Source organism: Eriocheir sinensis, chromosome 53, assembly GCF_024679095.1.
Source record: "Eriocheir sinensis breed Jianghai 21 chromosome 53, ASM2467909v1, whole genome shotgun sequence".
Taxonomy (NCBI): domain Eukaryota; kingdom Metazoa; phylum Arthropoda; class Malacostraca; order Decapoda; family Varunidae; genus Eriocheir; species Eriocheir sinensis.
This window is the reverse complement of record NC_066561.1, coordinates 7,385,439-7,398,953: the sequence shown is the minus strand read 5'-3', so window position 1 is coordinate 7,398,953 and position 13,515 is coordinate 7,385,439. Positions and strand designations below refer to the sequence as shown.

The 13,515-nt window shown below is 48.3% G+C and overlaps 1 protein-coding gene across 1 annotated transcript; it reads left to right on the top strand.

Annotated features, from left to right (window-relative positions):
- Positions 1–974: 974 nt before the first annotated feature.
- LOC126983118 (uncharacterized) lies at positions 975–7,095 on the top strand. The gene is made up of 2 exons (XM_050835615.1): positions 975–1,586; positions 6,022–7,095. The coding sequence occupies exons 1-2, from the start codon at positions 975–977 to the stop codon at positions 6,913–6,915; spliced, it is 1,506 nt and encodes a 501-aa protein (XP_050691572.1). The 3' UTR covers positions 6,916–7,095.
- Positions 7,096–13,515: the final 6,420 nt, after the last annotated feature.

Here is a 13,515-nt window from a genome sequence, read left to right as displayed (position 1 = left end):
TGCACCTGGGACGTCGTATTCCCTCAATGGCTCAGGTAAACAGGAGGGCAGGTGTCGAGCTGAAAGGAGGAGGAGGAGGACCAGGAGGAGGGGACAGGTTCAAGGAGGAAGGCGACCAGGTAAAGGATTATATAATTTCCTAACCTGTCACTAATTATTATTGTTATTACTATTTCTCCTTTTTTTCTGTTCCTCCTCCTCCTCGGTTTTGTTATGCTTCGTTTTTATATTCGTGTGTGTGTGTGTGTGTGTGTGTGTGTGTGTGTGTGTGTGTGTGTGTGTGTGTGTGTTGTTGTTGTTGTTGTTGTTGTTGTTGTTGTTGTTGTTGTTCATCATCATCATCTTCAAGAGTAAAAGGAGAGAGAGAGAGAGAGAGAGAGAGAGAGAGAGAGAGAGAGAGAGAGACCTTTTACTGGCGTCACATTTGTCACATGTTATAGTTATCCCTTTAAAGTTTTCTCTGTAAGAAGCCTGAAGCCTGGATATGGATCCCTACAATCATATACGTGCCGTACTATGAGTCTTCAGGCCCCAATATCTTCCTGTGTTGCGTCATGGGTAAGTCACTTCCTCTAGCTCTAGACTCGCCCCCTTGCTGTGCCAACTCCAAGCTCCCTAAAATGTCCACCGCCAAACCGATGTAAGGTGTCTGCGAGCACCAGGTACTTGAATCAGATTACCAAATGGATCCTCGAGAGCATCAAGTGCAGTTATCATCACCCGCCACGACGTGTATCCGCGCCCTGGGCACCGAGAAGATCAAACCCGCCAAGGGGAAGTCTCTCTGCCTGTACGCGGAGGAAAAGCCTTCTGTCGTAGTGAAGAAGAGGAAGTATTTGAGTGACGGCGGCGTCGTCCCCACCAGCTCTAGACTCGGCGCCCTGCTGTGTCAACTCCAGGCTACCCGAAAACATCAACACCAAACCGAGGTAAGGTGTCTGCGCGGGCACCAAAGCCTTGTATCACTTTACGAAATGGATCCTCCAAAGCGTAAAGAAGAGTTAGCACCACCCACCACCACACCTGTCCGCGCCTCGAGCGCCGAGAACAAACCCACCAAGAGGAAGTTCCTGTCTCTGGCAGAAGAGGAAAAGTCTCTTGTAGCGAAGAAAAGGAAGTATTTGAGTGATAGCGTTGATGTGAAACCAGAAGGAAGTACGAAGGACACTGAGAGGCGAGAGGAAGTGGCCGCACCAAAGAAGGCGGCCAAGAAAAGGCTTTTGTCGGTGCCGGATGAAGAAAGTCAAGTGTTGGAGACCCGCCGGCGATGCGGCGTCACGCAACGCTTGTCCCCCGCTGGCCGCGGCGCCGCCGAGCAGCAAGTGTGTGTCCCCGAACAGCAAGGAGACCGTGATACGAGGGAAGCCGCCAAGAGGCCGGCACCAGACGAGGAGTGCTCGCCGCGGCCTGTAAAGAAACAGCGGCAGCGGCCTTCAGCTGAAGAGGAAGAGCAGGGACCAGTGTGTTGCCTATTGCTGGACGCGAGGAGCGCCGCGGGAGTAAGGCAGCAACAGTATTCTGCCGAGGAGAGCAGCGCAGCGAGTCTCCTGCGGGAGGCCTCCGTCCCTCTCTTGGACGAACGCGAGGTGGAGCGGCTGAGCGGCGCGGCTCCCAAGGATCTGGGCAGCGGGGGCTTCGGTTCCTGCTGCAGGGTGCGAGACCCTCACAGCGGCGAGGAGCTGGTCATCAAGAGCTACTTTAATGAAGGCTTTGACGACCTAGTGGACGAGGCGTCCATCCTGCAGAGGCTGCAGGGCGTGGCCGGCGTGCAGCGGCTGGTCGGGGTCTGCGTCAGGAGGCGTCAGCTGGTGACTCGCTACGCAGGAATGACGGCTGACAGTTATTTCCAGACAGCTCCCGACCTGCCGGCGCTGCTGAGCGTCGTCCTGCAAGTCACGCGCACGCTGCAGGGCGTGGCCGGGCAAGGCTACTCCCACAACGACGTGAAGGGCGACAACGTGTGCGTGCGCGTGGGCAGTCGAGGCCCAGAGGCCACGCTGATAGACCTGGGCATGGCCGGGCCCGTGGACGCGTGCCCGACGAACATGGAGGAGGAGGCGGAGCCCTTCTCGGGTCCTGAGGAGAATGACTTTGACACCTACAACCTGGCCTACACCATTGAGACCTCGCTGGCCCTGCATGGAGGCCTCGACCACGCCGCCTCCCTCGCCCCCGTCAGAGCCTGGGTGCACGCCGCCATGAACCCGGGGCCCGCCGGGTCGCCGACCTTCGAGGCGCTGATCCAGGAGCTCGAGGCGCTGCTCGGGACGACCGCGGCGACTCCTCGTGACCCCGGCAACGATACTCCGGTGGATGGCCCGCCAGGCGGCCAGACGCAGGGACGGCATGCGGCCACGCCCCGCTCCGGCGGCCTGACCCAACAACGGGCTGCGAACAAGCCCCGTCCGGGTGGCGGCAGCCGCAGGCGTGAGCAACAGGAAGAGGGCAACGAGGAGGATGAAGGTTCAGAATATCACTAAGGAGGCATAAAGGACAGTGAACGCCGAGTGTCTGGAAGAACAGTAAAGAAGCGGAACGCCGCCCGCTGAGGCGCCCAGTGACGGACTCTTCGTGAAGCACGAAGGGAAGAACAGATTTATTTTGGTTTGTTTCAGTTCAAAAAGGAACCTTGTTACTGCATGCACAACACAAAGGATTTAGAGAAGGACAGAGAGAGAGAGAGAGAGAGAGAGAGAGAGAGAAAAGGAATTTTTTGCAAACTTTTCTGTGCCTTTCCTTTTTTTATAGCTTTCATTTTTCCTCCTTTTTTTCTCGATTTCGCTTTTCCTCCTTTCTTACATCTTTTCATTATTTTTGCTTTCACATTTTCTTATTTTCCTTCACTCCTTCCTTCTCCCTTTTTTATTTTTTGCTTCCTTTCTGTTTAGGCTCTGCTCTCCTCCTCTCGTACTTCCTCTCTATCACCAAGTTTTCCTCTCCTCCTCCTCTTTTCTCATTTCTTTTCATTTTTAACTAGGTTTCTCTTATTCTTCCCTTCTTCCTTCCATTTTTCTTCATTTTTTCCTATATTACAAATCTAAGTATATTTTTTCCACAGTCTAATTCGAATGTACGTTAGTCACCGTACACTAAACAAACCCGTAAGCCCCGGCCCTTTGCCATAGCTACGGGAACTGACTGCTTGCATGAAACGAGGTTGGAGTTATATAGGAGTCAGTCAGCTCGTATTCTGAAGCTTATATCACCCACTTCGCCTGTTTGATAATCCCCTCGTGGAATTTGCTTGGCTTTTCATGTACCGTTTTGTGAGGTCAGTGATAGTTTTACACGCCTTCTGCGCCCTGAACTGAAAAAGTCACCCATGAAAACCAGGTTAATAGTCTCTGTGGGCTTAGAAAATAGTCTTACTTGAAGCCCTATACGTTTTAGAATATGGACCAGTGTTACCGAGGAGTGAGGGGGGAGGGGCTTCTGGACCAATGTATATTTTTGGACCGTCTTAATCGACTTCTGCGCCCTAAAATGAAAGTCACCCATGAAAACCAGGTTAATCTTCTCTGTGGCCTTAGAAAATAGTCTTACTTGAAGCCCTATACGTTTTAGAATATGGACCAGTGTTACCGAGGAGTGAGGGGGGAGGGGCTTCTGGACCAGTGTATATTTTTGGACCGTCTTAATCGACTTCTGCGCCCTGAACTGAAAAAGTCACCCATGAAAACCAGGTTAATCTTCTCTGTGGCCTTAGAAAATAGTCTTACTTGAAGCCCTATACGTTTTAGAATATGGACCAGTGTTACCGAGGAGTGAGGGGTTCTGGACCAGTGTATATTTTGGACCGTCTTAATCGACTTCTGCGCCCTAAAATGAAAGTCACCCATGAAAACCAGGTTAATCTTCTCTGTGGCCTTAGAAAATAGTCTTACTTGAAGCCCCATACGTTTTAAAATATGGACCAGTGTTACCGAGGAGGGACTGGGATGGGGCTTCTGGACCAATGTATTTTTTATGTATCTTAATCCTCTCCGCGTGAGTGACTGCAGTGATGGAAGGTGATGTATTTAAGCACACAAACCTTATAGTCATACATTTATATAATCAACTGCATGGCTTCAGCTGCTAATACTCTGTCCTTAGCAATTTATCGGCTGGATGCTTGCCTAGTCTGCGTCCTGCTCTCCAACTTTATTTTCTGTTCATTTGAATCTTGAATCTCATCTCTTCATTTCGCTGAGCAGGTGAGGAAACGAAACAGGTGAAGAAATAAGGCAAAGAGATTCTAAGCACTGGAATCTATAGAAAGGTGTTGACAAGGAGCTTCGAGTTCATTATAATTAGAAAGTCGAAGTTTTAAGATATTAGTTTTAGATTTTAAATGCTTAATAAGTACAGATTAGAAGTTTGGTATTTTAAAAGGCGCAGAATAAAGGTTACGGAGTTTAGGAGTTTTGGAGTATATGTAAGAGGTGATAAAAGGCTCAGAGTAAAATATTGTGGAGTTATGTGGTTTAGATCATAAATTAGTGGAGGTTAAAAGGTTCATGTAATAAGTTAGAGGGTTTTAAGAGGCTCAGATTATATGTTAGGGGTTTTAAAAGGTTCAGATTAAAAGTAAGGCGGTTATAAGAGGTTTAGGTTAAAGGTTCCTGGGTTTCATAAGTTCAGGAAGTCCTCTTAGATCTCCCATAGGAGCATTGACAAGGATTCAAAACCCCAACAGGTATACACGCGACCCGAGGCTGTGATATTGTGAGCCACAGGGCGCAGAGGTCGAAGGAGAATAAAAGAGGATGATAGAAAAGAGATAAAATTAAAGGCGAGAGAGAGAGATAGAGATAGAGAGAGAGAGAGAGAGAGAGAGAGAGAGAGAGAGAGAGAGAGACCTTTTACTGGCGTCACATTTGTCACATGTTATAGTTATCCCTTTAAAGTTTTCTCTGTAAGAAGCCTGAAGCCTGGATATGGATCCCTACAATCATATACGTGCCGTACTATGAGTCTTCAGACCCCAATATCTTCCTGTGTTGCGTCATGGGTAAGTCACTTCCTCTAGCTCTAGACTCGCCCCCTTGCTGTGCCAACTCCAAGCTCCCTAAAATGTCCACCGCCAAACCGATGTAAGGTGTCTGCGAGCACCAGGTACTTGTATCAGATTACCAAATGGATCCTCGAGAGCATCAAGTGCAGTTATCATCACCCGCCACGACGTGTATCCGCGCCCTGGGCACCGAGAAGATCAAACCCGCCAAGGGGAAGTCTCTCTGCCTGTACGCGGAGGAACAGCCTTCTGTCGTAGTGAAGAAGAGGAAGTATTTGAGTGACGGCGGCGTCGTCCCCACCAGCTCTAGACTCGGCGCCCTGCTGTGTCAACTCCAGGCTACCCGAAAACATCAACACCAAACCGAGGTAAGGTGTCTGCGCGGGCACCATAGCCTTGTATCACTTTACGAAATGGATCCTCCAAAGCGTAAAGAAGAGTTAGCACCACCCACCACCACACCTGTCCGCGCCTCGGGCGCCGAGAACAAACCCACCAAGAGGAAGTTCCTGTCTCTGGCAGAAGAGGAAAAGTCTCTTGTAGCGAAGAAAAGGAAGTATTTGAGTGATAGCGTTGATGTGAAACCAGAAGGAAGTACGAAGGACACTGAGAGGCGAGAGGAAGTGGCCGCACCAAAGAAGGCGGCCAAGAAAAGGCTTTTGTCGGTGCCGGATGAAGAAAGTCAAGTGTTGGAGACCCGCCGGCGATGCGGCGTCGAGCAACGCTTGTCCCCCGCTGGCCGCGGCGCCGCCGAGCAGCAAGTGTGTGTCCCCGAACAGCAAGGAGACCGTGATACGAAGGAAGCCGCCAAGAGGCCGGCACCAGACGAGGAGTGCTCGCCGCGGCCTGTAAAGAAACAGCGGCAGCGCCCTTCAGCTGAAGAGGAAGAGCAGGGACCAGTGTGTTGCCTATTGCTGGACGCGAGGAGCGCCGCGGGAGTAAGGCAGCAACAGTATTCTGCCGAGGAGAGCAGCGCAGCGAGTCTCCTGCGGGAGGCCTCCGTCCCTCTCCTGGACGAGCGCGAGGTGGAGCGGCTGAGCGGCGCGGCTCCCAAGGATCTGGGCTGCGGGGGCTTCGGTTCCTGCTGCAGGGTGCGGGACCCTCACAGCGGCGAGGAGCTGGTCATCAAGAGCTACTTTAATGAAGGTTTTGACGACCTAGTGGACGAGGCGTCCATCCTGCAGAGGCTGCAGGGCGTGGCCGGCGTGCAGCGGCTGGTCGGGGTCTGCGTCAGGAGGCGTCAGCTGGTGACTCGCTACGCAGGAATGACGGCTGACAGTTATTTCCAGACAGCTCCCGGCCTGCCGGCGCTGCTGAGCGTCGTCCTGCAAGTCACGCGCACGCTGCAGGGCATGGCCGGGGAACGCTACTCCCACAACGACGTGAAGGGCGACAACGTGTGCGTGCGCGTAGGCAGTCGAGGCCCAGAGGCCACACTGATAGACCTGGGCATGGCCGGGCCCATGGACGCGTGCCCGACGAACATGGAGAAGGAGGCGGAGCTCATCTCGGGTCCTGAGGAGAATGACTTCGACACCTACAACCTGGCCTACACCATTGAGACCTCGCTGGCCCTGCATGGAGGCCTCGACCACGCCGCATCCCTCGCCCCCGTCAGAGCCTGGGTGCACGCCGCCATGAACCCGGGGCCCGCCGGGTCGCCGACCTTCGAGGCGCTGATCCAGGAGCTCGAGGCGCTGCTCGGGACGACCGCGGTGACTCCTCGTGACCCCGGCAACGATACTCCGGTGGATGGCCCGCCAGGCGGCCAGACGCAGGGACGGCATGCGGCCACGCCCCGCTCCGGCGGCCTGACCCAACAACGGGCTGCGAACAAGCCCCGTCCGGGTGGCGGCAGCCGCAGGCGTGAGCAACAGGAAGAGGGCAGCGAGGAGGATGAAGGTTCAGAATATCACTAAGGAGGCATAAAGGACAGTGAACGCCGATTGTCTGGAAGAACAGTAAAGAAGCGGAACGCCGCCCGCTGAGGCGCCCAGTGACGGGCTCTTCGTGAAGCACGAAGGGAAGAACAGATTTATTTTGGTTTGTTTCAGTTCAAAAAGGAACCTTGTTACTCCATGCACAACACAAAGGATGGAGAGAGAGAGAGAGAGAGAGAGAGAGAGAGAGAGAGAGAGAGAAAAAAGGATTTTTTTGCAAACTTTTCTGTGCCTTTCCTTTTTTTATAGCTTTCATTTTTCCTCCTTTTTTTCTCGATTTCGCTTTTCCTCCTTTTTTACATCTTTTCATTATTTTTGCTTTCACATTTTCTTATTTTCCTTCACTCCTTCCTTCTCCCTTTTTTTATTTTTTGCTTCCTTTCTGTTTAGGCTCTGCTCTCCTCCTCTCGTACTTCCTCTCTATTACCAAATTTTCCTCTCCTCCTCCTCTTTTCTCATTTCTTTTCATTTTTAACTGGGTTTCTCTTATTCTTCCCTTCTTCCTTCCATTTTTCTTCATTCTTTTCTATATTACAAATCTAAGTATATTTTTTCCACAGTCTAATTCGAATGTACGTTAGTCACCGTACACTAAACAAACCCGTAAGCCCCGGCCCTTTGCCATAGCTGCGGGAACTGACTGCTTGCATGAAACGAGGTTGGAGTTATATAGGAGTCAGTCAGCTCGTATTCTGAAGCTTATATCACCCACTTCGCCTGTTTGATAATCCCCTCGTGGAATTTGCTTGGCTTTTCATGTACCGTTTTGTGAGGTCAGTGATAGTTTTACACGCCTTCTGCGCCCTGAACTGAGAAAGTCACCCATGAAAACCAGGTTAATAGTCTCTGTGGCCTTAGAAAATAGTCTTACTTGAAGCCCTGTACGTTTTAGAATATGGACCAGTGTTACCGAGGAGTGAGGGGTTCTGGACCAGTGTATATTTTTGGACCGTCTTAATCGACTTCTGCGCCCTGAACTGAAAAAGTCACCCATGAAAACCAGGTTAATAGTCTCTGTGGCCTTAGAAAATAGTTTTAGAATATGCACCTGTGTTACCGAGGAGGGCGTGGGATGGGGCTTCTGGACCAATGTATTTTTTATGTATCTTAATCATCTCCGCGTGAGTGACTGCAGTGATGGAAGGTGATGTATTTAAGCACACAAACCTTATAGTTATACATTTATATAATCAACTGCATGGCTTCAGCTGCTAATACTCCTTCGTGAGCAATTTCTCGGCTGGATGCTTGCCTACTCTGCGTCCTGCTCTCCAACTTTATTTTCTGTTCATTTGAATCTTGAATCTCATCTCTCTTCATTTCGCTGAGCAGGTGAGGAAACGGAACAGGTGAAGAAATAAGGCAAAGAGATTCTAAGCACTGGAATCTATAGAATGGTGTTGACAAAGAGCTTCGAGTTCATTATAATTAGAAAGTCGAAGTTTTAAGATATTAGTTTTAGATTTTAAATGCTTAGGAAGTACAGATTAGAAGTTTGGCATTTTAAAAGGCGCAGAATAAAGGTTACGGAGTTTAGGAGTTTTGGAGTATGTGTAAGAGGTGATAAAAGGCTCAGAGTAAAATACTGTGGAGTTATGTGGTTTAGATCATAAATTAGTGGAGGTTAAAAGGTTCATGTAATAAGTTAGAGGGTTTTAAGAGGTTCAGATTATAGGTTAGGGGTTTAAAAAGGTTCAGATTAAAAGTAAGGCGGTTATAAGAGGTTTAGGTTAAAGGTTCCCGGGTTTCATAAGTTCAGGAAGTCCTCTTAGATTCCCCATAGGAGCATTGACAAGGATTCAGAGCCCCTCCAGGTACACATGACCCGAGGCTGTGCTATTGTGAGCCACAGGGCGCAGAGGTCGAGAGAGAGAGACAGAGAGAGAGAGAGAGAGAGAGAGAGAGAGAGAGAGAGAGAGAGAGAGAGAGAGAGAGAGAGAGAGAGAGAGAGAGGAGAAGAATTACACGGAGTCACAATACACAAACACACAAACACACCTGCATTGTCATCACTATCACCCTTTTCGTAGTAGTAGTAGTAGCAGTAGTAGTAGTAGTAGTAGTAGTAGTAGTAGTAGTAGTAGTAGTAGTAGTAGTAGACGTAGAATCACATCCCATTCCGTCCAATCACATCCCATTGGCCTACTAACATCGCCCCCCCCAACCCCCAGCCCGCTCTCTCTCTCTCTCTCTCTCTCTCTCTCCGCCCGTCTGCCTGCCTGCCCGCCGCCTCCGTGCCAAGATTTAAGACTTTCCATTAGGAGCTGTTTCGCATTAAGCCACTTGCATAATACTTCCATTTGAGCGAGCGCGTAATGGTCTCTTTTTTCGCGATTAATTTGAACCTGACTAATTTACGAAAGGGGGACGTCTCGGTAATTACTCCCTCGCTTTGTTTTGTCTTTTTTTGTCTTTTTTGGGTTGGGTGGTGGTGGAGGAGGGAAGTGGAAGGGGGAGAATGGATGGGAGGAGAAGTGCAGTGGAGAAAGTTTGGGTGGTGGTAGACGTGGAGGAGGTGGAGTAGGGAAAGTGAATGAAGCTAGAGGTCTAGAGGATTAGGTAAGGTCAGGTCAGTTTAGGTCAATTAGGTCAGGTTAGGACAGGTAAGGTTGGGTTAGATAGGGCGAATGTGTCAGGTGCTATCTTACCTGGACTTGGTGTAGACGGTAAAGTAAGCTTGGGTTAGATTAGGTCAGTTTACGTTGATTAGGTCAGGTTAGTACAGGTAAGATAAGGTTTAGGAAGGTCAAGCATATCAACTGTTGAGTAACCTAGATCAGTGACTTCGTTTATCGACAGGTAAGATTAGGTTTGATTAGTCTAGATCAATTAGGTAAGGTTAGGACAGGTAAGGGTTGGTTAGATAGGGCAAGCATGTTGGTTGTTGTGTTACCTGTATCAATGACTTGTGTTGCCAGGTAGGGTCAGGTTAGGTTTTATTAGTTTAGGTCAATTAGGTAAGGTTAGGTTAGGTTAGGTAGGACGATCATATCAGCTGTTGTGTTACCTGAATCATTGACTATTGGTACATTCTCAGGTAGGGTCAGGTTAGGGTAGATTAGTTTAGGTTAACCAGGTAAGACTTGATTATGTAGGACGATCATATCAGCTATTATGTTACCTGAATCATTGACTCGATATATTCACAGGTACGATCAGGTTAGGTGAGATTAGTTTAGGATCATCAGGTAAGGCTCGATTATGTAGGACGAAAATATCAGTTGGTATATTCGCAGGTACGGTCAGGTTAGGTAAGATTAGTTTAGGTTCATCAGGTAAGGTTTGGCTAAGTAGGTCGGTCATATCAGCTGTTGTGTTATTTGGGTCAATGACTTTTATTGACCATATAAATTGGATTACACAGGTGAGCTGGCAGGTGTGTTGCCAGGTAATGTGCTGACTCTGTTCCGTTGTAGTGGGTGTGTTAATCCTTTTGGCGTGACAGCTGTGTGTTTGTTGGTCTTTGTGTTGCGAGAGGTTGTGTTTGTGGTAGTGTGTGTGTGTGTGTGTGTGTGTGTGTGTGTGTCATTACTTCATAAATATTCCCTTCTTAAGTATTAATATCAAACAGTGATTAGCGGGCTTTTTTTTTATGCCTTTGAACTGACTCCTTTGTCGTAAATAAATAATTAACAAAAGGAATAATTATCCTTCTCAAAGTGAAAATAAAATATAGTTCTACTTCAATATTTTTTTCTATTTCTCCCATTCATTAAAAAGTTTCCATCGCGTTCTTCCTCATTAACGGATAAATGAATACTCGAATTTTTATTTTTATTTTTTTACAACAAGGGAGACAGCTTAAGGGCACAAAAAAAGGAAACAATAATAAATAAAAAATCCCGCTACTCGCTGCTCCTACAAAGAATCCAAAGAGGTGGCCGAAAAAGAGGTCAATTTCGGGAGGAGAGGAGAAGTGTCTCATGAAAGAGTTCAAGTCGTAGGAATAAGCAAATCAAGTCCACATACATATTCGCTCTATTTTCTTCCCCTCACCCAAAAAGCGTCACAAAGCGTCCAAGTTTCCCCCTCAGAGTATGAAAATTTTTGCCGGAAAGTTTGGCCGCGGCGAGAAATCTTTTGGGGGACAACACGCTGGGCGGCGGAGGAGGAAGAATGTGAATGACTCTCCTCCTTACCTGTCCTTTCCTCTCTCCCTTTTCCTCACCCCCATTCCCCCCTTTGTCCTCCCTTAATCACTTTTCTTCAGCATGCTTCCTCTTCCTTTCCTGACCTCCCCTCTTCTCCCGTCTTCATTTTAGCTATCCTTCCTTTCCTGTCTCCCTTCCTCCCTTTCCATTTTCTTCTCCCATTCCCTCCTTTGTCCTCCCTTAATCACTTTTCTTCAGCATGCTTCCTCTTCCTTTCCTGTTCTCCCTTCTTCTCCCGTCTTCATATTAACCATCCTCCCTTTCCTGTCTCCCTTCCTCCTTTCCCTTTCCTCCCCTCATTCTTCTTTTCTTCAGCATGGTTCGTTTCCCTTTCCTGTCCTCCCCTTTCCTCCCTTTCCTGTCCCCCTTCCTCCCTTTCCTTTCCTTCCCCCATTCCCCTTTTCCTCCCTTTTTCCCTCTTTCTCTCAGATTGGCCGCCCTCTCCTTCCTGTTCTCCCTCCATTCTTTCTTTCCTCAGCCTAACCACCCTTCCCTTCCTCCTCCCTCCTCCCTCCCTTCCTTTCCCTCAGCCTTTTACCATCCCTTCCTTGTCCCTCCTCTCTCCCTTCCTTTCCCTCAGCCTTTCCCCCTTCCCTTCCTCCTTCCTCCTCCCTCCCTTCCTTTCCTTCAGCCTTTTACCCTTCCCTTCCTCCTTCCTGCCTCACCCTTTCTTCATCCTGGTCACCCTCCCTTCCTTGTCCATCCCCCCCCCCCCTTACCACCTTCAACGCGGCCACCCTCTCTTTCCTCTCCTGCCTTCCCTAACTCAACTTTGCCAAACTGACTGACTAACTGAGTGACTCTTCCCTGTTCCCCTCAACTTGGCCTTCCCTCGGTTTTCTTTCTCCCACGACTTGACTTTGACTGACTGACTGACTGACTGACTGACTTGACTGATTGACTGACTAGTTCGTTGTCATTTAGCCTGGTATGCCTCGCCGCTAACTCATCTGCCTTAACTAACCGACTGACTGATTGGTTGAGTGATTCACTGATTGACTGACTGACTGACTGATCCTCCTTCCACTCCAGTACCTGTTGGTGGTGGTAGTGTTCGTGGTAACCCTTGACTGACTAATCGACTTGACTGACTGAATGCTTAACTGACTGACTGACTGACTAACTGGTAATCGACTTGACTGACTGAATGCTTAACTGACTGACTGACTAACTGGTAATCGACTTGACTGACTGAATGCTTAACTGACTGACTGACTAACTGGTAATCGACTTGACTGACTGAATGGTTAACTGACTGAATGACTGACTAACTGAATACCTCTGAACACCTTCCGATAGACGTGTAATTTTTTGGTTATATTTTTACTTAAACGTCAATAAGTTACTTAAGGATTTGTATTAAGTAATTCATCCTTTCACTCTCTCCGTTCTTTCACTCACGTTCCCCTTCCTCTCCCTATCTCTCCTCCCTCCTTCCCTTTCCTCTCGTTCCCCTCTCTTCTCTCCTCCCTTCCTTACCTCTCCCTCTTTTCTCCCTGCCTTCCTCTTCTCGTGTCTTTCCCTCTCTTATTTCCTTCTCTTCTCTATCCTTTCACTTTAAAAACTCACTGGTATCTCTCTTCTCTTCTCTTTTTCCTCCCTCTTTCTATCGCCAGGGGCACTGCAGGAGTAACACGTCACCTATTAAACCTCCGCCCTTGCCCCTCTTTCCCTCAGTCGACCCTGACACGCCAAAGAAGACCCTCGCGTCCTGGTTTCGGTAAAGGTTATCGGCGTGAAATTACCCTTCTCGCTGTTTGTTTGGGAGGCGAAGTGGAGTTACTGGGTGGGAGCCTTGCACGCGACCGCCTTCTCTCTCTCTCTCACACACACACACACACACACACACACACACATATGCATACATACTAACATACATCCACAAATCCTTCATTCCATCGATACAAACACACACACACACACACACTTACACACAAATACATTCTTCCATCCATCCATACAGACAGACAGACAAATACATACATACACACACACACACACACACACACACACACACACACACACACACACACACCAAAAATATGTGACTGTCCAACCTATCATGTTTATATTTCAAAATTGGATTCTGAACCGGAGATAAAAGCGAATATATGTTGTTTTTGTGTTGTTTTTGTATATATAAACTTTTACACACACACACACACACACACACACACACACACACACACAGAGAGAGAGAGAGAGAGAGAGAGAGAGAGAGAGAGAGAGAGAGAGAGACATACGACCAATTTCGTTTTTTATATATCAGATTTATAAGATTCAAAACTTGAGAAGAAAAAGTAAAAAAAAATAATACACGTTGAATTGAACCATTTTTTTTTGCCGTTTCTATTTTTTTTTAACGAGAAGAAAAATAACAAAAAAAAAGTATGAGCTATTTTTCCGCTTTGCAGTTTGTCTTTTTTTT